Consider the following 22,640-nt stretch of genomic DNA (forward strand, 5'->3'; position numbering starts at 1 on the left):
GCTCGGGCCGGGCCTGCCCCAGCGGCCCCGCTTCGGGGAGGCTTGGCCGGAATTCCTGCAGGAACAATCTCTCTGAGCGGCCCCTAAAAGCCTGAGTCAGGATTAGGGCCCAGTTGGGTGTTCTGCTGCTTGTCTCCAGGATATCGAATTAAATAAATAACGCCTTAATCTTCATAGCAAGATTGGCTTTTGAAAAATCACTTTTTTTCTCTTTCTTTTTTTTTTTTTTTTTAATATTTCTATTTTATGTTCAAATAGTTGAGAAGCAGTTCTGGCTTGTAGCACAGAGCCCGTGAACTTTTTGGTGGTTCGATTACTTGAACTGCGAAGGTGCTTCCTAAATACAGCAGGATACATAATTAACTTGGGGTTTCCTTAGGAAATTGTCAAATTTTAAAACTAGGTATCAATCTTCACCTTCAAACACTCGGCTTGGAGTGCTGGTCAGAGCTTAAAATTGTCTGTACAGGGTTCTGGACAAGAATTTTGGCATTCTTATGGCTGTCTTTTACAAGCCTTTAAGTGTCCCTTGTGTTCTTCATAATATTCCAGGTTTTTATATGAAGACATTACAATGTTTCAAAAGTAAAAATTACCATTTGTCCCTGCATTAATTAAGACATCAGCCAAGTTTCTCAGAAGTCTGTAACACCTGGATTTTTGGCCTGTCCAATTAGATTGATAAAACAGTTGATTATTCAGTTATGTCTAAACTTTTGGCAAAAATATTGGGGGTGGGAATAATTCATTGCTGTGTTTGCTAGCAGGATTTTGAGGTGGTTGGTAATGCCTTGCCTTAGATATTAATTTGTTTTTATATAAATTTTGTGACCACTGAATAAACAATTTTAGGAAGGCATCTTTAGGAATGCACACAGAATGTGCCATTCCAGTGGAAAATGGGATTCATGAGAAGACACAGGTTGGAATTGAGATGTTTCAGTGCAGAATTTTAAGGGAAAAGGGCTGAAGTAGGGAAGGTTCAAGATGGACACACAGAGGTAACACCACGTGTGAGTGTGTCAGAAGGCAGGGAAGCTCTTCAATCTTTATTTTATTATCATTATTATTATTTGCTGCAACCCTTAAACACCTTTTTCCACACTCCAAACCCACTGCTGGGCCGTGTTAAATTTTAGAGAGTGACATTTATCCAGCAAATCCTAGAGCACACGCCTGCTCCCTAAAATAACCACAGTGCAGGGCTATTTTTCATACAATAGCTCAGGCTTCTGGCTGTCCTTGCTGCTCATTAACTGCTTACACATCACCCTGGGCATCAGGCTCAGGGAATTGCTGCTGCCCACTCTCAGCCAAGTTCCTGGGGCAGGAAACCTCCAAAATCCAACTTGCAGGGCTGTTTGGGCAGAAAGTTGTGTATTTATTTGGCAGAGGAAGTCAACGTTTGATCTTTATCTCCTTCACTCCTCCCCCTTTTTATCTCCGCTGAAATTCTGGTTGGCCCTGGGTTGTTTTTACAAAACTGTCATGTTATCAAATTTTCCATGGCAGTTCACCCTGAGAGAAATAAGAAATCACCCGAATTTTGGTGAATGCCAAATGAAGAGATTTCTAGAGGTTAAGGAAGGTTGCCATGTTGTGAATTGCAACTTCCTAAAAATGTTCTCTTAATTCCATGTGCTCAGATCAGTCCATTGACAGTTACAGTGCCAGCAGTTCCTGTCACATTGTCCTTGCCTTCCAGTTTTTACATATTCACAGGAAGTTCTTGTATTTCTGACATAAGTTGGGGAATTTCCTACATTTCATCCCTCAAAGTACCAAACCTTATTCACCTTTTTGAATACTTAAGTTAAAGTTGAACTTTCATTTATTTTTTTTTTTATTTTCCCCAATATGTATCTGAAAATACAAATTCTGGCCTGGGAAAAAGAGGGGAAAAAAGAAAACAAATCCCAACACATGCACCTGTTTTATATAAGGTGTTTAACAAAATTCCTTCATATGCTGAAGTCTTGGGTAAACATTTCCTGCACGGGCACGTTGTAAATAATTGCTGCCATGTGTTTGGAGATGACAGATCTGTGGTGACACTGGGAATAGAGGGATTCACTGGGACCAGAAATCTCCAGTAATTCCTTGTCCTTTCCCTGATTTCTGCTCCTGCTCAAAGGAATACACGGTGTAATAAAGTTTTTAATAGTGGGAGAGTTGGTGCTGGGAGAGTGGTAATTTGGAGCTGAGGCAGCATCTCTGTGGGAAATTGAAGATTTCTGGTCGGTGCTTGCAACATTTTTTTTTAGGGTCTTCAAGATTTTAGAGCTGTGGGGGAAAACTGGAATTGGTTCAACACAAAGAGGAGCCTTAAAAACTGCAGAAGTGGCCAGAGTTTTTCTCTTTAACCTCCAACCCCAAAGTCTGACTTGAAGAAGGGCTTATCTGGACTCTGCTATTAAATTATGCAAATACTTATCCATTAGGGAGCAGGGTAAGGTGACTTTTTTCATCTTGTGTCTTCAGTGAGGAACAGGTTTTACTTGGGCTTTTTTTTCCTCCTTGGATGAGAAAGGTTAAGCTGTTTTTTACTGGTTATTGTGGGCATGGCTGTGCTGACACCCATCCAACCTTTCTTTTTAATGGTAATACCACAAATCTCAGAGTTAAATACCAGATCTTTACTGTACAAAGGCCAGATAAGTGCAAATTGTTCATTGTGTCTGTGCTAGAGTTTTAGGAATAATTTGAGTTTAAATAATGCCTTTTTTAGTCGTGCATTTAGGGATCTTGATTTGGGAAGGTTTGCAGAATTTTGGGGTGTTTTATTTGCTTCATTTTTTTTCACCTGGTGATTCAACATTTCATTTTCTCTTGGTGATTGTTGCCTGCTGCAGTATTGCAATCTGACTGACATTTAGGGTTTTTTTTTAAAATGAAATAAAAAATATTTCCTGCATTTTACTTCTCTGGAAGTCCTGGAACAATCTTTTTTCTCCTTCCTCACCTGTGTTTCTGGGCAGGAGATTAAGGATTGCTTGAGCAGTGCCAGCACAAGAGAGGTGTTAAATAGAGATTTCTGCTCTGCAATTGAGAGATGCATGAAGGGAAATGCTGATAATTCCGTGATGCAGAGCACTTCAAAACTAATTTTGGAGCAGCCATTGCATCAAGATGCTTGAAGATCAGTAATGTCAGGATTTTAAGAGTTGCCAGCGTCATTCACTGGACTTTAAAATTTGAGAACACCAAGGAAGCTCCAAGGGAGGAAAAAAAGGTGCTGGTGTGAGATATATTAAATATTGCAGGTACTTTGAAGCTTTTCAACCCTTTTTGTATCCCACACAAACTAGTCTGCTTGGGATTAAATATGGAAGAACTGAAGGAGAGCAGGAATTTCACTCAGTGAGATAAAAATAGGTTCCTTTAAGCTGACTTGGAGTTCTGTGGTAAAGCTCATCCATCTTGTCACTCTCAAATGATACTGAGATATTTGTTTAAGGCATTTTCTCTGCCATGCACAGCTTCTCCAGGAAAAATGGGGCTGGTAGCACTTGTAATGTCATATTGATTTTTATTTTTTTATCTGGAACTCAGACTCCCATTTTCATTCTGAAGGGGGAAGAGTTGCTGAGATGTGATTTCTGGGGGTATCTTGGCTTGGCTTTATGATCCCAAAGCATTTTTATCAGTGATCTTGAGAGCAGATTTCATTGCTCCAGTTTGGAGTTGAGATGGGATTTGTATAGGAGGGGAATAATGGATGGAGTAAGGCCTGGATCACTGGATACAACTGAGGAAAAATGGTCTGTTTTCACAAATCTATTCCCTGTGGGGTGTTTTTTGTTTTTGTTTGGAATCCCAGACCACACTTATGCTGGTAGCAACTTCCTGGGAAGGAAGGAAGGAAGGAAGGATGGCACAACCAACTCATTTTTTATTTACAGTAACTGTTGACTTTGCAGTTCCCCAGCAGAAACAATGTGCCTTTGGAAACCATTCCCTGGGATGAGAGGAGCAGCCAAGGTTCTACAGTTACTCCTGTGCTGTCAGACCTTCCTGTAGGAGGGGTATAAATGGAGTGGAGTATTTTATAACAGAAAAAAAACAACCCACCCCACCCAGGAGTGACTGCAGGCTGAGTTCCTGATCCCTGCAGGGAAGGAGCAGGGGGCAGCATCCCATTCCTGGTGTATTTAGGATGGAGTGGTGGATCCCAACTGCTTGGAATGTTCCTGGTGTTGCTGTGAAAACCCCCAGAATGTCTCAGGATCCTGCAGGCATCACTAACATGAGATTTTAATGATAAGCTGAAGGGCTCAGTCATGACTAATGGTCAGAAATAGCCCTTATGATAAATCTGAAGCTAAATATAATTGAAAAAAGGAGGATGGAGGGGTGGCCATCATAGGCCGACAGAAATAGATCGGATCATTTGATTTTTGATGTAGCAAATGACAAACAGGATCCAGTGACTGAAAGAGCCACGTGAATTCCTGCCAGAGTGGTGCATGTTTTTCAACTGGAGCCCTTCCCAGGGCCATTCTGAACTCAGCTTTAAAGCCTTGCTGGTGAGAGTGGTTTCCTGTGTTGGTGTGAGCTGCAGCTGATTCACAGAGCTCAGATCTCCCGCAGAACAGAAGGGATAACTCCCCACGTGCCAAGGCACCACCATCCCTCATCTCTGCCCTTTGAGCTGTTCTCCAAAATACAGCACGAGTTGATCTTGGCTCTGCTCAGCATTTTACTTTCTCCAGACTGTTCCATCGGGAAATCCCATGGCAGAGCTGACTTCAGTTCTCATTTGTTGTGCTTTTCCTCAGAGGATGAGCAGTGACAGGTTGACCTGTAGCTATTCTGTCAACAAACTGTTTACACAGGGTGATTTTAGTGGAGCCAGGTTTTGGTAAGTTGTGCTTAAGCGTGACTTCACCAGTGGCTTGTCTTTCATGTGAAGGCTTTTGTGATTCCAAGGCAGGAATTCAGGCATGGGCCTGTCAGCTTGTGGCAGGAGGGAGAACATTCTTCTTGTCCCAGCAGAGGATCTTTTAAAGTCTGATCACCTGCAGATAGGATTTTTCAAGTAAAGAATCTTCTAAATGACACATTGAGGCTTTTTTTGTTGTTGTTGTTGTTGTAATATTTGTTTTGATCCCACTTACTTCTCCCTATGTCAGCAGCAGCTTTGCTGTGACCAGCAATGTCATCCCTGGGGTTTGGGAAGAGTCCCAGGGCAGCTTTTGGGTGGGAATGCTGATTTTGTTGGCTTGTACTTTGGGAAGGTGTTAAAAGCCCTGTGAGATCATCAGGGGCGTGGTACAGTTCTGCAATCGGATTATGAGAGGCTTCCCTCACATTGATTTCATCTTGGATGTGCCAGATCAGAAGAGTTTGGAGAAACTCCAGCGAGCATTTGAGAGGAGGAGCCTGGAGTACCAGAGTCAGGTGTAAAGCTGCAGCATCTTTCCCAGCCTGGAAGTTCTGGGTGGGCTCCAGTGGTGGATCAGCTGCTGGAGAAATATCCAGAGTGATTCCTGCCTTCACTCTGCTCTGCAGAGCTGCAGCCGCTGCCTGGGGGCTCGGGCATTCCAGGGGATGTGGAGCCCTGTGAGGAACTGGAGCTGCTCCTGGGAACTTTGCCTTTTCCAGAGCAGGAAGCTGTCCCTGGGGAGAAGTTGGATTTCCCCTCAGACCAGGCAAAGTTCTGCCTCCAGAGCAGCAGGAAACCATCCCTTCTTTTCCATGTTTTTCCTATCTTCCACATTTTTTTGTGGAGCTGCAGTGTCGTGCTCAGCTGAAATTTGATCTGGTGGGCTGCAAGTTCTTTTTGATAAAAATGATGATACTTTGAAAGTGAGGTTTTAATGCTTATCTTCAGATCTCCTTGCTCTTCAGGAGGTTCCTTTTCCTTCTGTCCTGTGCTCGGGGACTTGCAGCTTTCCCTGGGCTTCTCACAATAAAAATGGAATTATTTGGAATTTTGCTGTTCTCATTCACTGCTGTAGAGTTCAAAGTGTAGAACAAAATCACTCCAGACTGATTTATTTCTCTGTTTTCTCTGCAGTGGCACAAGCAGCAATAAACCAATTTATGTATATTTACCATTGATTTTTTTTCCTGAATACCGTCCATGGCAGCTGTAGAGAAAATGACAAAAAAAATCAATCTTAGAATGTCAAAGGTTTTAATTTATAAATAATAGTTCTAGAATTCAGCTTTGCTCTCAGGGTCTCTTAGTATGAGCTTGTTTATAAATTTCCATGGTCTTTTTAATGCTTTTGGTACTGTTTTATGCACAACTCCTTTCCATTTTGCCCTTTGAAATACGTGGTTTTATTCCTTTTTTCCTCAACATGAAGATTTAGGAGAGCATTTTACTATATAATAACACAAGTATTGTAGTTATTTCCATTTCCTGTAGGATCTCTGCTTTTATAATGAAAATTAAACCATGTGTGTAAAAGTTATTTAAAGTGCATGAGCTGAAATAGTTGTACAAGAACTTTTTTAATTGTTCTACATTCAGACTATGATGGGTTTTTTTGATCTTGATTCTTTCCAGACTATGAGAAGACAAAGAAATGAAGTTGTTGTGGAGTTGAGAAAGGTGAGAATTATTATTCTTCTATTTTATATTATTCTTCTTCTATTTTATATTATGATTCTTACCAATGGTAAGAGTTTTTGTTAAATACACAAAAGTTCTGAAGTTATGGAAATTCCAAAACTTTTGTCCTGAAAACCTGGAGGTTATTTGTGACCTAATTAAGGGAATCATTTTTACACTTCCAGAGATTTTTAAGGATTTTTATAAATCTTGGATTTTCCTTTGAAAATCAGCTGTTCCTGCTCATCTGCAGGCAGAAAGTTACTGCCCTTGCAAGTGAGGAAGAGTGTGAAGGTAAAAGTGGAATTGTTGGAAAAAAGGAATCACAACTGGAATTCTTTTTCTTCTGAGCTGAACAGGAAACTTCTGGGAATTGCTGTGTCCTATTAGAAATGATGAGAAATAAACTGGAATTTTGATGGATATGTGCACATCAAACTTCCAGCACCAGTTGTATGCAGGATTTTTTAGGAAGAGTTCCCAAAATGGGATTCTCTGTGCAGTCCTTTCCAACATCTTTTGGGAAATTTAAATGTCAGTGATGGTGTCTTTTAGGATTGTTTGAAGCAGAAACTTCTCTTCCCTTCTTAACACCCCCACCCTCCTCTAAATACGAGTTTTAAAGGCATCCCATCATTTTTCTCTTTAAGAACAAAAGAGATGAGCATCTCCTAAAGAGAAGGAATGTCCCCCATGAAGATATCTGTGAAGATTCTGATATAGATGGGGACTTCAGAGTGGTAAGAATTAACTCACAATAATTTCTTCTTTTTGCATACTTAAAAGACATTTGGAATTTCTGACTGCTTTTTGTCTCTGTTTTCTAGCAAAACACTTCTTTGGAGGCAATAGTACAGGTAAAAACTATTAAATTGTTTGAATATTCTTCATGGCATGATGACAGATATGTGAAAAATCTAATTTTTCTTATTTTAGAATGCTTCAAGTGACAACCAGGGTATTCAGTTAAGTGCTGTGCAGGCAGCAAGGTAAGAACACACTTTGCTCAAATATCCCAATTTTATTCTGATTTTATCGTGCTCTTAAGGTCAGAAAATGTTGTTTAGCTTAACTGAAATTGTATTAATTGATTTTTAAGAACTGTAAAGAAGTCAGAATACACAGACCTTTTAAGCAGTGTGGATTTTCTTTAGATGTAAATACCTGGATTTATTTGGTGCAGACTTGATGCTTCTCACAGAGTAAAATCCACTCTTTAAAGCAGTGTAAAATCTTTGGCTTTAAGTGCAGAAAGAGCTGAGTGTCTCCTTTGCTGGGTGGAGAAGGAAGAAGCTGGAACTGAATAACTCTGATTTTTTTTATTTTCCTGACTGATGATAAACTTCCAAAGGGGAGAAAACATGGAATGAAATGGCCAATGGATGTAATGGCTTTGCTTTTCCAGTGGCTCCATAATTTCACTTTGGGGGATTATTTTAACTTAAAGAGAAGGAAACAAATCCTGTGGGTCTTTGGGAGGAGGAGAGAAACACTTGGGAAGGAATTCCCAGCAGGAGCAGCGTGGTATTCCCAAACTCAACCAGAGCAAGCCTTGACTGACGTGCTCCAGTGTCAGCACTGATCCCTTTTTGAAGGGAAAGCTGGATTAAACAGCTCCCTGCTCCTTTCCAGGCAGGATTTGTCTGTAATTTGGGTTTTTTTTCCATTTCCCTGCACAGGAAGCTGCTGTCCAGCGACCGCAATCCACCCATCGATGACCTAATAAAATCAGGAATATTACCTATCTTAGTGCACTGTCTTGAAAGAGATGACAAGTGAGTATTGCCAAAACTCAAATTACTGCACCAATTCTTGCTGTTAACTGAAGTGTCCCTGATGTGAATAATAATTATTGTGGTTTGTCTGTCTCTGCAGTCCTTCCTTACAGTTTGAAGCTGCGTGGGCTTTGACAAACATCGCCTCTGGAACCTCGGAACAAACCCAGGCCGTAGTTCAATCCAGTGAGTCCTGCAGGGTGGATTTGGTTCCATCCACATCTGGGATTTGGTTGGGATCAGGGTGTCCTGAAGGAGCTGCTGCCAGGTGTTTACCTCACACACCTGCTTTTGGCTTCCTTTTCTCAGGGTTTAAACCCACTGGGGTTTCCTAATGCTGAAACAGCTGGAAACTCACAATATCTTAGCAGAGTTGGTATCTGCTGGTTTCCAGTATTCAAACTTAAAAAAAACCAACAAACAACCCTAAAAGTCCCGAAAAAACTTGAAATAAAACCAAACAACCCCTCTGAAAAGGTCCCTGTTGTGAAGAGGGAGGAATATTCATGCACCTGACACTGAACTCTTCCAAAATCAAGTTGAATTAAAAAACCTGTCCTTCCTATTTTGAGACATCTGAAACGTGGGAAGGAATTGTCGTTGGAATCTCAGCTGCCAGGCAGAGCAAACTTTGTTCTGGACTCCAAGCATGTCCTGAAGCTGAGCTTCTGTCGCTAAATCAAAACTAAGTGGGCAGGGTTTTTAACTGAGTGAACAAACCAGAGCTTCTTGAAGCATCAAAGATAGCGTGAAATGAGTTTTTCCTAAAATATAAGGAAAGAAATACACAAAACTTACATTGGCTGCAGGATCAGTTGCTTCTGCTTTTGCAAACTCAGTGTTTAGAGCTTGTGAGCTTTGATATAATTTGGTTTTCACTTTTATAGGATGTACCTTTGGTACTACTTTTACCTTTTTCTCTGTCCTCTTCCTTTCCCAGTTGCAACCTGAATTTTCTTTGGGAAATGTCATTAATAGATAATCTATCCCACCCCTGCTCTAGAACACTTTAAATCTAATTTATCAATGGATTGAGCACTGTTTCAGTGATTTCTGTAGGTCTGCATTGCACTCTCTTAGTCAATTTAATAGCTGTGACATATGAAATTACGATTTATTTAAATTAAAAAGATGCTGTTTTGTAATTTTTCCATAAGAATTTATTAATCTGCTTGCTGGAGATGTTTTTTGTCCTTGCATACAGACACTGTAAATACCTTTATTTAACAGGAAATAAGAATCCTGCTGATTTGTTGTTTCTCTAGCAAACACATGGTTGACATGAAGAAAAAATCCAACTGAAAATTTCAAATTTCTCTTGAAATATATGAAGTAAATGGGTTCCTTACAGACTGAGCTGTTATGTAAGAAACACCTCAGTGCTGGGGGAGAATCAATCAGAATCAATTATGTAAATGGGGATTCCTTTCCTGCCCTCTTCCTACATTCCCACTCCTCAATTCCCACTCCATTCCTGTTTATTCTTGAGTTGCTTCACTTGAATGGCTGAGTTTGGTCTTTGCACTTGGGTCTGGTGCAGAACTTAGCAGAGAATTTCTAAATTCAATAAATGGAACTGAATTTGGATCCTGACAAGCTTCAGTAAACTCGAGACTTGCAAACAAATTAAATGTCAGAGGTTTAATATTCTCGAGTGCAGGCTCTGTAAGAATATGCAGCAGAGGAAGAATTATTGCAGTGTTTTATTTTAGTATCACCTGGGAAATTAGTGAAGCTTTCACCAGCTCTTAACAGGAGAAAAATGTCTCATGTGAGAGTTAATTCTGTGAATTATTTGCTCTTTTGAGATGCATTTTTTAACCATTTCCCTGGGTTCTTTCTGTACCTTTCAGATGCTGTGCCGCTTTTCCTGAGACTGCTGCATTCACCTCATCAAAATGTTTGTGAGCAAGCAGTGTGGGCTTTAGGAAATATCATAGGTGGGTGTTCCTCCTGCCACCACCAACCTCTGGGGGTGTTGGCTTATTGTTTGGAAACTTGCTCAAGGAATCCTCAGGAATATGTTGGGCTCTTGGTGGTCTGGTGGTGTCTGCCACCACCATCAATCTGGAAATGCTGGGCTGGTTCCTGTTGAAATCTGGCAATGCTGGGGTGCTTTTTATTGAAATCTGGAAATGCTGGGGTGCTTTTTGTTCATATCTGGAAATGATGGGGTGCTTTTTGTTCAAATATGGAAATGCTGGGGTGTTTCCTGTTGAAATCTGGAAATGGTGGGGTGCTTTTTATTGAAATCTGGCAATGCTGGGGTGTTTCCTGTTCAAATCTGGAAATGGTGGGGTGCTTTTTATTGAAATCTGGCAATGCTGGGGTGCTTTTTGTTGAAATCTGGAAGTGCTGGGCTGTTTCCTGTTAAAGCACCACTGATTGTCTCCCACAGGTGATGGACCCCAGTGTAGAGATTATGTCATTAGTCTTGGAGTAGTGAAGCCACTGCTGTCCTTCATCAGCCCCTCCATCCCCATCACCTTCCTCAGGAACGTCACCTGGGTCATGGTCAACCTGTGCCGCCACAAAGACCCCCCTCCACCGATGGAAACCATCCAGGAGGTGATGGGATTGCTCTGGAGTGGGGTTGAATTCCAGCTGGGGGTTTGGAAAGAAAGAACTTTAGAAATATCTGCTTTAGAAATAACCCTCAGGTGTTCCTTTCCCCCCTCAGATCCTGCCGGCGCTCTGTGTTTTAATTCACCACACGGATGTAAATGTGAGTGACCCCTCCCAAAGCCACTTGCAGCTTCTGCTGTAGTTTTTTAGCTGAAATAGAAAATAAAATTAAAATCTGTGATGTTGCCCTTGATTAGGATAAACTTCTTTTGATATCTATTAACTATTTCTTTTTAAATCTCTATGTTATTTTTAAATAGTGATTTTTTTTCCCCCCCTGGTATTTCTGTCTTTGCAATTGTTTATTTGCATGTACTTTCCCTGCACTTACAACTGAAACTGCATTTTATTTTTATTTCTGTGAGCATTCATTCACAGAGAAATAGAGGATTTTTTTTTGCCCAGCACTTAAATTTGTAATGAAAATCAGTGGGAATGAAAGAAAAATCAGTGTCTGCTGCACTTGTCAAATATCAGGGGTACATGTAACTTCTGAGGTGTTAAATATGAAATTGTTACTTAAAAGGGAAGTAAATGAGCAAAACTTTATTGAAATTATAAGTCAGCTTTTTGTCTGACTATAAATCAGAATTTAAGATTAATTCTTTGCTTCCTAAAGCAATTGTAGCTGAGTTAATGGCAACAATGCTCTGCAGAAAATATGGCTATATTAACTTTACTATTCCTATAGCAATTATGTGATTTAATTTCTTGTCTCCAAGGAGGTGAAATTAAGTTTATTTGAGTTTTGGGAATTGCCTGTATTGGTGAGCCAGTCAAGAGCTGTCAGCTGAAACAACACTCAATATTTTTGCAAGCTGTCAGTTAAAATGCTCACATTTTCTGCACACACACATTAATTCCAATTAATTGTAAATTTATCTATAAATGTTCATTTTTTGGGAGCTGTTTCTGTGCTGTTGCCAGAGCTGTTGTGTTTTCCTGTCAGATATTGGTAGATACAGTCTGGGCCCTCTCCTATCTCACGGATGCTGGCAACGAGCAGATCCAGATGGTGATAGACTCTGGAATTGTCCCTCACTTGGTTCCTCTCCTCAGCCACCAGGAAGTCAAAGTCCAGGTGAGTTTGGATCACATTTTGGAACCAGTGACCCCCAAAACGTGCTACTGCAGACAAAGCTTTCTTTTCATGGCTCACATTGAAATTTAACAAATATTTTTTTCCTGCATGCTGCAGCATTTGCATAAAACCTTCTCTGTGCTCATCTTGGTTGAAAAACCTTTGTTTTGAAAGGAAATGTTTTGTTTTCAGACGGCTGCACTGAGAGCCGTGGGGAACATCGTCACTGGCACCGATGAGCAGACACAGGTGGTTCTCAACTGTGAAGCTCTCTCACATTTCCCAGCACTTCTGACACATCCCAAAGAAAAAATTAATAAGGTGAGCAACACCAGGGATTTTACCTGACTCTTATATTTGGCTGAGCTTGGGTTCCATGTTGTGTAGCATCATAAAGATGTGAATAATTGACTCCTTCCACCAGTTTGTGGCAAATTTCAGCAAATACTGATTTTTTATATTTTTTTTCTGGAAATTAATATCCATAGGAAAGTCTCTTAGGAGCTGCAGACTTGTGCTTGACAGGAATGTCAATATTTGTAGGAAATCAAAGCTTTCTCTTCTAAATCTGGCTGTTGACTTAAAAGTTGGAGTTGTCAATATGTGAAATGTCACCTTAATTAAACTGACTCTCTTGGAAGTGATGACATGGAGCTGGTTGGGTGTGTTTGGATGGAGTGTGTGTGAGAAGGGGAGGGAAGGCAGGCTGGGGGTTGTGTGTGGGGTGTGAGGGGCTCTCGTGGGGGCACTGATGGCAGTGCTGAGCCAGGAGTGCATCTGAGGCGTGTTGGGCACCTCTGGGGCCCCTCTGCAACACTGCCGGTGATTAAAGCCCCAAAAAAGCCCACCAGGAGAGCCCCAGACAGCCCAAATCTCTCCCAGGGTCACCTGTGATCCTGTGATCTGATCTCAGAGAGTCAGTGAGCGGAGGATGAACATTGCTGGAGCTTATTTTAGCTGGGAGAAATCTCAGCTAAAAAGTTCTCCTTCAGGGAGGTTGAGAAGGGAATTGAATGGTGGGGAATTTCTAGGAAGGGAAAAATCTATCAGCTGTAGGATTTTTAAAGGTTGATACCCTGAATATACTTAAAATTGTATTTAAAACTGTTACTTCTTGATTAAAGTTTAGATTCTCACTCTAAAAGGGAGCTGAGGGCTCTGGATTTCATTCAGGGAGGGGCTGCTGGGGAAGAGATCTGTTCTTGCTTTGCCTGGGAGGAGACTCCTGGCCTTGTGGGCAGAATGAGCATAAAGAGTCATCAACTTCAGAGTATTGTTAGAAATCAAGTGTTCATTAACAGTGCTGCATTTTCCTGAAGCTGAGAAGAGCCCTTAGGAAGGGGATGAAGAGCTGTCTCCTGTTGCACTGACACTGTGCTGTCTGGAGTACAGGATTTGTCAGGCATTTTGGCCATCAGCTCAAACCTGCTTATTGGCACTGCTGGAAGCAATCAGAAGTGCTCATCTGGCATTTTCTGTCTCCACATAATTTTTCCTTTTAATTTGAAGTATTTGGTTGAAGCTGGTAACAGTGAGAGGCTGAGGAGTCTTGTGGAGTCACCAAAGGTGAGATTGTCCCTGTGGTTTTGTCTTAGCAAGAATTCAGCTCTGCACAGTCGAGCTGATTGAGTGCTTGGTTGTGTTTAAGGTTGGCCAGTTGCAGATGTACAAATAAGAGTGGACATAAATGGTATGGAATCCTTCTGTGAATTAATTGCTGATCTCTCATTTTGCAGGAAGCAGTGTGGTTCCTATCTAACATCACTGCAGGAAACCAGCAGCAAGTTCAGGCAGTAATAGATGCAAACCTTGTTCCAATGATAATCCATCTTCTAGATAAGGTCAGATCCCAAGGATTGGTGTTGGGGCTTCAAATCCTGCGTTCCTTTCCATCTGTTGGGTGTTGGTGTCTTTTTAAAAGTGACTTCTCAAACAACTTTGTGCTCCCAAGGATCTGTTGTGGCAGAAAGAAGGAACAGCTAAAAGCAGATGGGAATTATTTAAGGGAAAAGACAAATAACACAGAGCTTGGTCACAGCCAGCTCTGTTAATTGCCAATTTATTGATCTGTGAGAAAAGACTGGAGGCTTTTCCATGTAATGGCAGCCCTGAGGTGCTGGAGCAGCTGCAGTGTGTGCAGCAGTGCTGGGTCACAGCTCTCCCTGAGGATGTGACTGGCAGAGTGCAGTGCTGCAGCTCCTGCTTGCTTTGATGGCAGCAGAGTTCCCTTCCCCTGGAAGATCAGTTGCAGACCGTGGTTGTAGGGAAGGGATGAGCACACATTCAAACAGGACAGGATTTATTTGTTACTCTCACAGCAAACTGCTACAGTGGCACCACGCAGAGGGGACTGTAACAAACACAGCTTTTGTGGGAATCCTGCCTGACCTAAACCCTGGAATGACTCTTCCTGTCTCTTTCAGGGGGATTTTGGGACTCAGAAAGAAGCTGCTTGGGCAATAAGCAACTTAACAATCAGTGGGAGAAAAGACCAGGTGAGTCCAGCTTTGAGAACTTCCATTTCCTGTCTTGGGAAGTGCTGGGGTTATGGATGTCTCTGTTCCTTCAGTGGGATTTGGGAGTGACCTTCCCTTGTTTCTGGAGTGACTTGAGATCAGCAGCATCCCCAAGGCTTTGGTTTGACTTCAGTCAGGCTCTGATGGGATTCTCAAACATCCCACATTTCTTTTTACCTTTTTTTCCCAAACCATGAGGATGTGATAATTAAAATGACAGTGACCAATGAGTAGAAGTACACGAGCCTCTTGTAAACCCAGAGTTTGGGATTTGTGGCAGGGTTGGGGTGGTGCTTCTTCAGAGATGAAGCTGACACTCCTTATCTGACACAGAAAAATTCACAGGATTTACTGCTTGGGTGTTGTAAATCCCAAATCTATTCATAGTTTAATACCCAAACGTTACCTCTGAAGGTTCCAAAAAGAGATTGCTGAAGTGGCCAGTGCAGAATGCCCTGAGCTGGGTGGGTGACTTGGAGGATTTGGACTTGCTGGGATGTGTTTGCTTGTGCTGCTGCCTCATTCCTGCTCTAACTCTTGGTTTTCCCCCCTCAGGTGGCTTACTTAATTCAACAAAATGTAATTCCTCCCTTTTGCAATTTGCTGACAGTAAAAGATGCACAAGTTGTGCAAGTGGTTCTGGATGGACTAAGTAATATATTAAAAATGGCTGAAGAGGAAGCAGAAACCATAGCCAATCTTATAGAAGAGTGTGGAGGTAGGAAGAGCAAGATTTTAATAACTTTTCCAGGGATTGCTGCTTGGGCATCCTGCTTGTGTTGGGTTTATTGTTGGCACAGATATTTTAAGGAAACCCATTTTAAAGCACCCTTTTGGTGCCTCTCAGGTGAATATTCACAGCTTTTCCTAAGTTCATGATCAAATCAAATGTGGAGGAGCAGGATAATGGCAGTAAAGTTCATCAGGTGCTAATTTTGTAGCAGTCTGCATATTAGACAAATTAGTCTAATTAACAGAAACCAAATTAGTCAATGTGGGGGTGATGTGCTTTACTTAATCATGCATGAGTCATGTCCAGGTGAACTTGGAAAAATAATTCTACATACAGTGGTTGTAAACACATAATAACTTCAATTTCCTCATGGTTTTGAGACTTTCTCCATGTTGGCTGTGATTTAAATTGACTGAAACTTTTCAGGGATGAGAGAACAGTGATATTAAATTTGGGCAGAGGTGAAAAACTGGGATTTGTTAGCATGGAGTAGAATAACTTTTAAAATACCAAATCTTGAGGGGGGACAGAAAGATCAAGTGATAAATGATGGCTGGGAGGAGAAAAGAGGTGTTTGTGCCAAAACTCTTCCTGTTAGAGCTTCAAAAATATTTCTGTGTATAAAATATATATAAATATGCCAGGTGGGTTTAACAGCATCTCATTCATAACCAGATTATTCATAATTCTACTCCCAGATGTATTTTTAATCTCTTTGTTGGAAGTTGTTTGGCCTGAGTTTGGTGTTCTGAGATCTCTTGTGTGTTGGTTGCAGGCCTGGAGAAAATTGAACAGCTACAAAACCATGAAAATGAAGACATCTACAAACTGGCTTATGAGATCATTGATCAGTTCTTCTCTTCAGATGATGTGAGTGTGCAGTTCCCTGCAGGGTGTCCTTGTTCTCAGGTGTAAATTTGCTTCAGGAGAAAAGCAGCAGCCCCAGGGCTGCTCTGGGACACTTGCTGGGCTCAGGGAAGAAGGAGCCCTCGTTTGAACCGACTGCATCTCCTGCCATTGCTCATGAGGAAGCATCTAAAGAAGATCTGATGTCTAATTTAAACCTCATCTCTAGGGATTAAAATCCCAGGCTGGGAATAGTTCACTTAACTCTCAGCTTGACATTTCCCATTTGATAAGCTCCCTGCTGACTCTGGGGCTGAGGCTGCTGCTTAAGAAAGTAGTTGGAATATCTGAATAATTCCAGAGGTGGAATGTGCTGATCAGGAAGGTTGTTTCCATTTCAAACATGGAACAGAAATCAGAGGCAGGGTTGATTTGTGTGCACTTCCAAGCCAGGAGTTGATTGCAGAGAGGGAAAGTGCAGCCCTGGCAGTCTGTGCCATGCAGGGAGGGTTTCTGCTGCCAGAAATGCTCGAGTCCAGCTGCATTCATGGCCTGTTTTCACTTGGAAGATCGTTTTGTGCTGGAGTTTCACTTTGATGTGAACAATAAGATCCAAGTCCTGTTTAGCAACTCAACTTTGGCATTTACAGCTGGACTCGGAATTTTCAGTTTGTGTTTAGGGGTGCTGGTGTTCTCCTAAGAACTGAGGCAGTTTGTGGGGCTGCCAGGAGAGAAGATTGTGTGAACAGGAGCCAAAACATTTGGGTTTTAATGACTTCATTTTAGCGCTCTCTTAGTTAAGTGAGGGGAGAGGTGGCAGGGCTGGAGGGGTGCTGGGGGTGAGGTGAAGGGACAGGGCTCCCCCTGCCCCACAGATGTTCCCAGTGTGAGCAGGAGGCCTGGAGGTGGAGAGAGAGCTGCTGTGGGGTTTTTGGGATGGTCCAGCTCCTGTGGAGGGAGGATCTGTGGTGGCCCCACTCACCGTGTTCCCATTGCGTTCCAGATTGATGAAGATCCAAGCCTTGTTCCGGAAGCGATCCAAGGCGGAACATTCGGTTTCAATTCATCTGCCAATGTACCAGCAGAAGGGTTCCAGTTTTAGAGTGGTGTTTTGGAAGTTTAGGTACAATGCAGCACCGAATTAAAAAAAAAAAAAAAGGGTTTGATCCATCAATCTTGGCTCATGGGATCCGCTGCTGCATTAAATCGGGGAAGTAAATGTGAAGATTTCATTTGGAATCACAGAAAAGCCCAAATGAAGTCAAGATGGCGAGTGGGTGCGAGTGAGAATGAGTGGCAAAATGTAACGACAAACTTCACACTGAATGCTTCTTTAGATTGTTCAAAGAAAAAAAAATAAAGGGCTACAGGTCACAGATCTTCAGTGCCTGAGAAGGAAACACCGACCTCCCGGAGCAGCGGGGGGAACGCAGAACTCTCATCATCAGCCTCGTCCGCATCAGCGAGCAGGACGCCCACGGCACAGCAGCGAGAGGAGCCCAGGCCTTGCTCTGCAGCCCCGTGTGAGTGAGTGTCTGCAGCCACGGGCCCGGCCCGAGGGCACAGAGTGCTTGTGGAGTGTCTGAGTGCGAGCTTGAGTGGCCTCCAGGGGCTGAGAAACCTAAAATCATCCAATGACTTCAGAAGTGTTGACTTACACTGGACACACCGAGACCGGTTTAGCAGCAGACTCTGCTTTACTCCTGCAGCCTGTGTTTGTCTCTTCTTTTCCTTTGTTTGGTTTCCTTTTATTTCCTTCCCTTTTTGCTGGTTTCCTTTTTTTTCTGGTTTCCTTTTTTTTCTGGTTTCCTTTTTTTTCTGGTTTCCTTTTTTTTCTGGTTTCCTTTTTTTTCTGGTTTCCTTTTTTTTCTGGTCTCTTTTTTTTCTGGTCTCTTTTTTTTCTGGTCTCCTTTTTTTTGTTTCCTTTTTTTTGTTTCCTTTTTTTGTTTCTTTTTTTTTGTTTCTTTTTTTTTGTTTCTTTTTTTGTTTCTTTTTTTTGTTTCTTTTTTTTGTTTCTTTTTTTTGTTTCTTTTTTTTGTTTCTTTTTTTTTGTTTCTTTTTTTTGTTTCCTTTCTTTCCTTTCTTTCCTTTCCTTTCTTTTGTTTCCTTTCTTTTGTTTCCTTTCATTTCCTTTCTTTCATTTCCTTTCTTTTGTTTCCTTTCTTTTGTTTCCTTTCTTTTGTTTCCTTTCTTTTGTTTCCTATTCTTTTTTCCCCCCCTCTTCCTTTTTCTTTCCATTCTTTTCAATTTTTTATTTTTTTTCCTGTTACACCTTCTTAGTTGTTTATAAAGTCAGAATTTCAGGAAGGCTTCCCTGTGCATTTGCACCAGATGAATGTTTGATGTTATGAAAAGCTTTTCCATATCATCAAAACTAATTTGTAGATTTTTGCATGGAAAAACAAAACAAACAAACAAAAAAAATCATCCATTTCCCTTCAAACTAGACTGTGTTGCAGTACACAAGTTGCCATAATAGTAGAAAGCAGTAAAATGTGGTAATAAAACCTCATCCTTTTCATTTTCAAAGATAACATGAAGACCTTTGCATGTGGTAATCTCCAGCATAGTTCATTTTTAGATTTTGTTGAGTCCTGTAACCAAAATGTTTCTGTTGTGGTAGGATACCGTGCTGTGTTTCAATGTTACTTGTTTTCAAACTTTGTTTTCTATGAAAATGATATGGAAACGTCTAAAAATGAAATTTGGTGCATATGTACTGCTGAATAAAGAGCGAAAAAAAGAGGTGTGAATAGATGTACAAATCAAGTCATGGTTTGAACACCTTTAATATGCCTAATCCAATTGTTTTAGACTCTTTTTATCTTAGATGTAGGCAGCCATGAACAATCTATTTTGAGCCACTTTAGAGAGAAAAAAAATAAAAAAAAAAAACCTTTGTATTTTTAAAACTTGCACAAAAAGGATGCAAGTGTTTTTATAATTGGAGGAATGCCTCAGTTTTGAGGTGGTGCACACTAAATTCAAGGTGATGTTACAAATTTGTACAAAGTGAACTCTTGATAAGGTGGCTCATAGTAGGAAATGCTGTGCCTTCCCCTTTGAGCACAAGTGTTGCATGAACAACAGTTTGCTATAATAAAACATCCCAGGTTAGCCACCATTAGCATCTATATCTACCTTGTGTTTTCAAATCAGCTGGTAATTCTGAAACACTGTAGAATGGATAAAGATTATTTTGTGATCATAACTCTTTGTTGGACTAGAGTATTTTTGCAGCATTCCTTGTCATCAGAAACATGAGTTTAAAGTTTAAAACTAGAAGCAGCGGAAAACTAGCTTGTGAATTTATCCAAGTAGAGTGCAGGCTAGGCTGTCTTGGGGAAATAAACAATAAAACTTGCAATTCTGCTGCTCTGGCTGTTTCTTTATTAAATATTCATGTTTTTCATCTTAAAACACAGAGATTATTTGAAGGAAATCGCTTTTAAAATGTGATTTTAAATTTTAAAAATTATTTTAGATTTTAAAGATTTTCATTTTCACTTTTAAAATCAATTTTTAAAGGCTTTTTTTGAGGTTGTTTTACCTGTTAAGTGTTTGTGTGTTGCAGGCTGGAGTTATTTTGCTGAAAATGTTTAAAAATAACAATTTTACTTCAGTTTTACTGAATTAACTCTGTGTATTCACTAAATAAATCAGGGCTGTTTTCATGGAATCCACGGAGGAGGGAAATGAAATCCTTTTTCTGGAAGCTGCAAGGTTCCAAGGAAAATTCTAACCAGTAAAATACAATTTTCACCCTTTGTGAGGGATTTTCCATAGGGAACAGGTGTTTGTGGTAACTTCTGGTTGTCTAGAAACAAAAATACCACCAAAATTAAATATTTAATGCCAAAAAAATGCCCTTTTGGGCACTTTTTGGATAACATAACTCCAGAAAATTCCCTTGGGCTGCTGCTCTCCCAGCTTTTTCCCTTTTTGGGTGGATTTTTAACAGGGAAATTCTCTTCCCCTGTCGCTGTTTCTTCACCAAAATGTGAAATTTTCCAGCCTCCACAGGGTGGCACCACTGGAGCTCTCCAGGAGCAAACCTGGAGCTGCTTTGTGTGATGCCTTTTTTGTCCAAAATTTGAATTTTTGAAGTGATTACATTGTTGGGGAAAGGGGGATTTGTTGGGAAATCTTGGGATAAAAACAAGAAAAAATTTGGGAATTGCTTCTGGGAATAACATCACTGAGTTTGGATGTTGCATCCATATTTATATGTTAGTTATATTAAAATATCCTCTATTATAATCTATATCCTATTTATATATATATATAATATACTCTGCTTTGGAGTGGGAAATTATCTTTTCATCTGAGTTTAGGAGAGCAAATAGAAAAATATTTAAAGTATTAAAAGGACAAAAATAAATCTACAAATCAGCTGTGCCAGGTGGGAATTTTTTCTTTTAAGGAAAAAAACAGCTAGCCTGGAATTTTAGGATCTGGGAAGAAGAATAAGGTGAGTGGAAAGGGATTTATTGGGAAAAGTTGGAATTATCCCTGGCTGTTTCCAGCATTCCCTGGGCAGACTTTATCCCATCCTTCCCAGATATTCCAGGTAAATTGGGAATTTCTGCTCTGGGAGTGGGACAGACTGGTAAAAATCCAAATTTCTGCATAGAACAGTCAGCTACTGAGCAAATGGAACCCTGGCAGAGACAATTCCTCACTTTGGGATGTCTTCAGATTAAAACTGGGAGACTTTTTACCACTTTTAACTGTAAATGTTTCCTCAGCTCTGCGTGTCACCGAATTCCTGGCAGGAAAGCTGCTCCTGAGGCTGGAAGCAATTAGAGGAATTCTGCATCTGGATCAAATCTTGGTGAGAGGAAACTTAGTAGCTGCAAACGTGTCAAGTTTACAAACTCAGGGTAAGCTGAAGCTACTGCTCCAGTGGAACTCGGGGGACACAGGGGAATCACTGGCAAATCTTCATTTCCATCAAATAATTCCCATTTTTCCTTAGTTAATCCATTAGTAATCCTGTATTTATCCTGCTGGATTGGTGTGCCCCAAAGCTGAGGAAGACTTTAAGTTGTCATTAAAATGTCAATACTTTCAATTTTAAATTGATATAAAGCACTAAAAGCTGATCTTACTAGAAAAGGAACAATTTTGGGCAACTTTAAATGTCAATTATTGTCCAGAAGTTTTGTAATTTGATGAGGGTCAGGATTCCTATCAGCAACACAGATTGTGGGTTTAATCACAGGTTTAATTCCTGGAATGGCAGTTTGCACTTGAAATGCTGCTTCATCTTGAATTCTTAATTTAAGTACATAAAATAGATGAGAACCCACATGTTTCTTACTGTCAGCTACAATACTCTTAGAGCTGTGAATTAATGTCAAAAGCTCCCTGATTTTCTGCTCCTGTCGTTTTCCTCCTGAGATATTCCTGATGTGTTGGGAAATTTGTGATTTGGGCTTGAGGGTTTTTATTATTTGAAGTAATTCTAGTTGTTTCCCAGGTATTTGTATAATATTCTCTACACAGTCGTTTTAAGATGTGTTCAGGTAAGTTTTGGGTGATGGTGCATGATGATTTACATCACAACATTCAGTCAGTTTTGTTTCTCTTTCAAATTCACTTTGTAACAGCTGAAAGTAACTTCATTGAACTGTAAATTAATGGAGAATAATGTGGAAAATGGGAAAAGCCTTCATTGGGTGCAGCTCTGGGCCTGCCCACCCTCCCAGGGTGGAATTCCTGCCCAAAATCCCACCCAGTCCTGACCTCTGGCAGTGGGAGCCGTTCCCTGCGTCCTAAAAACCCTAAAGAACCTCTCGGCTGTCTTGGGCTGCCCAGGCAGATGAACGAGCTTCAAAGAAAAGACGAAATCATTTCAATTTCCTTGGTCTGCAGCTGGCACAAGGTGCGGTGGAGGATCCGCGTCTCCCGTTTTCCACCTGCAGGGTGGATTTTTCACGGGCTCTGGAGAGGAACGAGGCGCTGGAAGCAGAGCGGGGCTGAACGCGGCTCCTCCTCCGTGTCGGGACCATCCCCGCTCCTCCATCCCCTCCGTGTCGGGACCATCCCCGCTCCTCCATCCCCTCCGGGATCGGGACCATCCCCGCTCCTCCATCATCCTGTCCTGGATCGGGACCATCCCCGCTCCTCCATTCCCTCCGGATGGGAACCATCCCCGCTCCTCCATCCCCTCCGGGATCGGGACCATCCCCGCTCCTCCATCATCCTGTCCTGGATCGGGACCATCCCCGCTCCTCCATCCCCGCTCCTCCATCCCCTCCGAGCCCTGCAGCGATTTCCTGCCGCGGGCACTGAGGGTCCCTTCCCGGTGAGTTCCGCCACCGCAGCGCCGCAAACCCCGCTCCGGCCGAGGGAGGGACGGTCCCGGCCCGTCCTCCCCTCCCTCCCGCAGCTCCGCCCGCTCCCGCCCCCGCTCCCTCCCATTGCCATTCCAGGGCCGCGGCGAGAGCGGCCCCGGAGCCGAGCGGCGCTCCCCGGGCCGGGCTCCGGAGCCGAGCGG

General features: G+C 41.6%; 1 protein-coding gene and 1 non-coding gene across 11 annotated transcripts in view; both read left to right on the plus strand.

Annotated features, from left to right (window-relative positions):
- Positions 1-5,576: 5,576 nt before the first annotated feature.
- The window catches only part of KPNA4 (karyopherin subunit alpha 4), a 20,780-nt gene continuing 3,716 nt past the window's right edge, over positions 5,577-22,640 (plus strand). For 2 of the 10 annotated variants that reach the window (XR_004498751.1, XR_004498748.1), the window contains exons 1-18: positions 6,518-6,562; positions 7,213-7,302; positions 7,390-7,419; positions 7,499-7,551; positions 8,242-8,337; positions 8,438-8,523; positions 10,191-10,277; positions 10,736-10,905; positions 11,018-11,062; positions 11,912-12,043; positions 12,236-12,364; positions 13,553-13,609; positions 13,780-13,884; positions 14,467-14,538; positions 15,115-15,277; positions 16,068-16,162; positions 17,142-17,661; positions 20,887-22,448. Coding sequence is in view for 5 of the 10 variants with exons in the window: in XM_033516759.1 (XP_033372650.1) it covers positions 6,521-6,562; positions 7,213-7,302; positions 7,390-7,419; positions 7,499-7,551; positions 8,242-8,337; positions 8,438-8,523; positions 10,191-10,277; positions 10,736-10,905; positions 11,018-11,062; positions 11,912-12,043; positions 12,236-12,364; positions 13,553-13,609; positions 13,780-13,884; positions 14,467-14,538; positions 15,115-15,277; positions 16,068-16,162; positions 17,142-17,240 (1,551 nt within the window). In the remaining 5 variants the exon portion in view is untranslated. Of the gene's footprint in view, positions 5,765-6,517; positions 6,563-7,212; positions 7,303-7,389; positions 7,420-7,498; positions 7,552-8,241; positions 8,338-8,437; positions 8,524-10,190; positions 10,278-10,735; positions 10,906-11,017; positions 11,063-11,911; positions 12,044-12,235; positions 12,365-13,552; positions 13,610-13,779; positions 13,885-14,466; positions 14,539-15,114; positions 15,278-16,067; positions 16,163-17,141; positions 17,666-20,886; positions 22,449-22,640 lie in introns of those variants that run through there. The other 8 variants (XR_004498749.1, XR_004498752.1, XM_033516759.1 and 5 more) reach the window with 8 other exon arrangements.
- LOC117244901 lies at positions 12,679-12,955 on the plus strand. Its single transcript, XR_004498828.1, has one exon.

This window comes from Parus major, chromosome 9, assembly GCF_001522545.3.
Source record: "Parus major isolate Abel chromosome 9, Parus_major1.1, whole genome shotgun sequence".
In the NCBI taxonomy this organism is placed as follows: Eukaryota; Metazoa; Chordata; class Aves; order Passeriformes; family Paridae; genus Parus; species Parus major.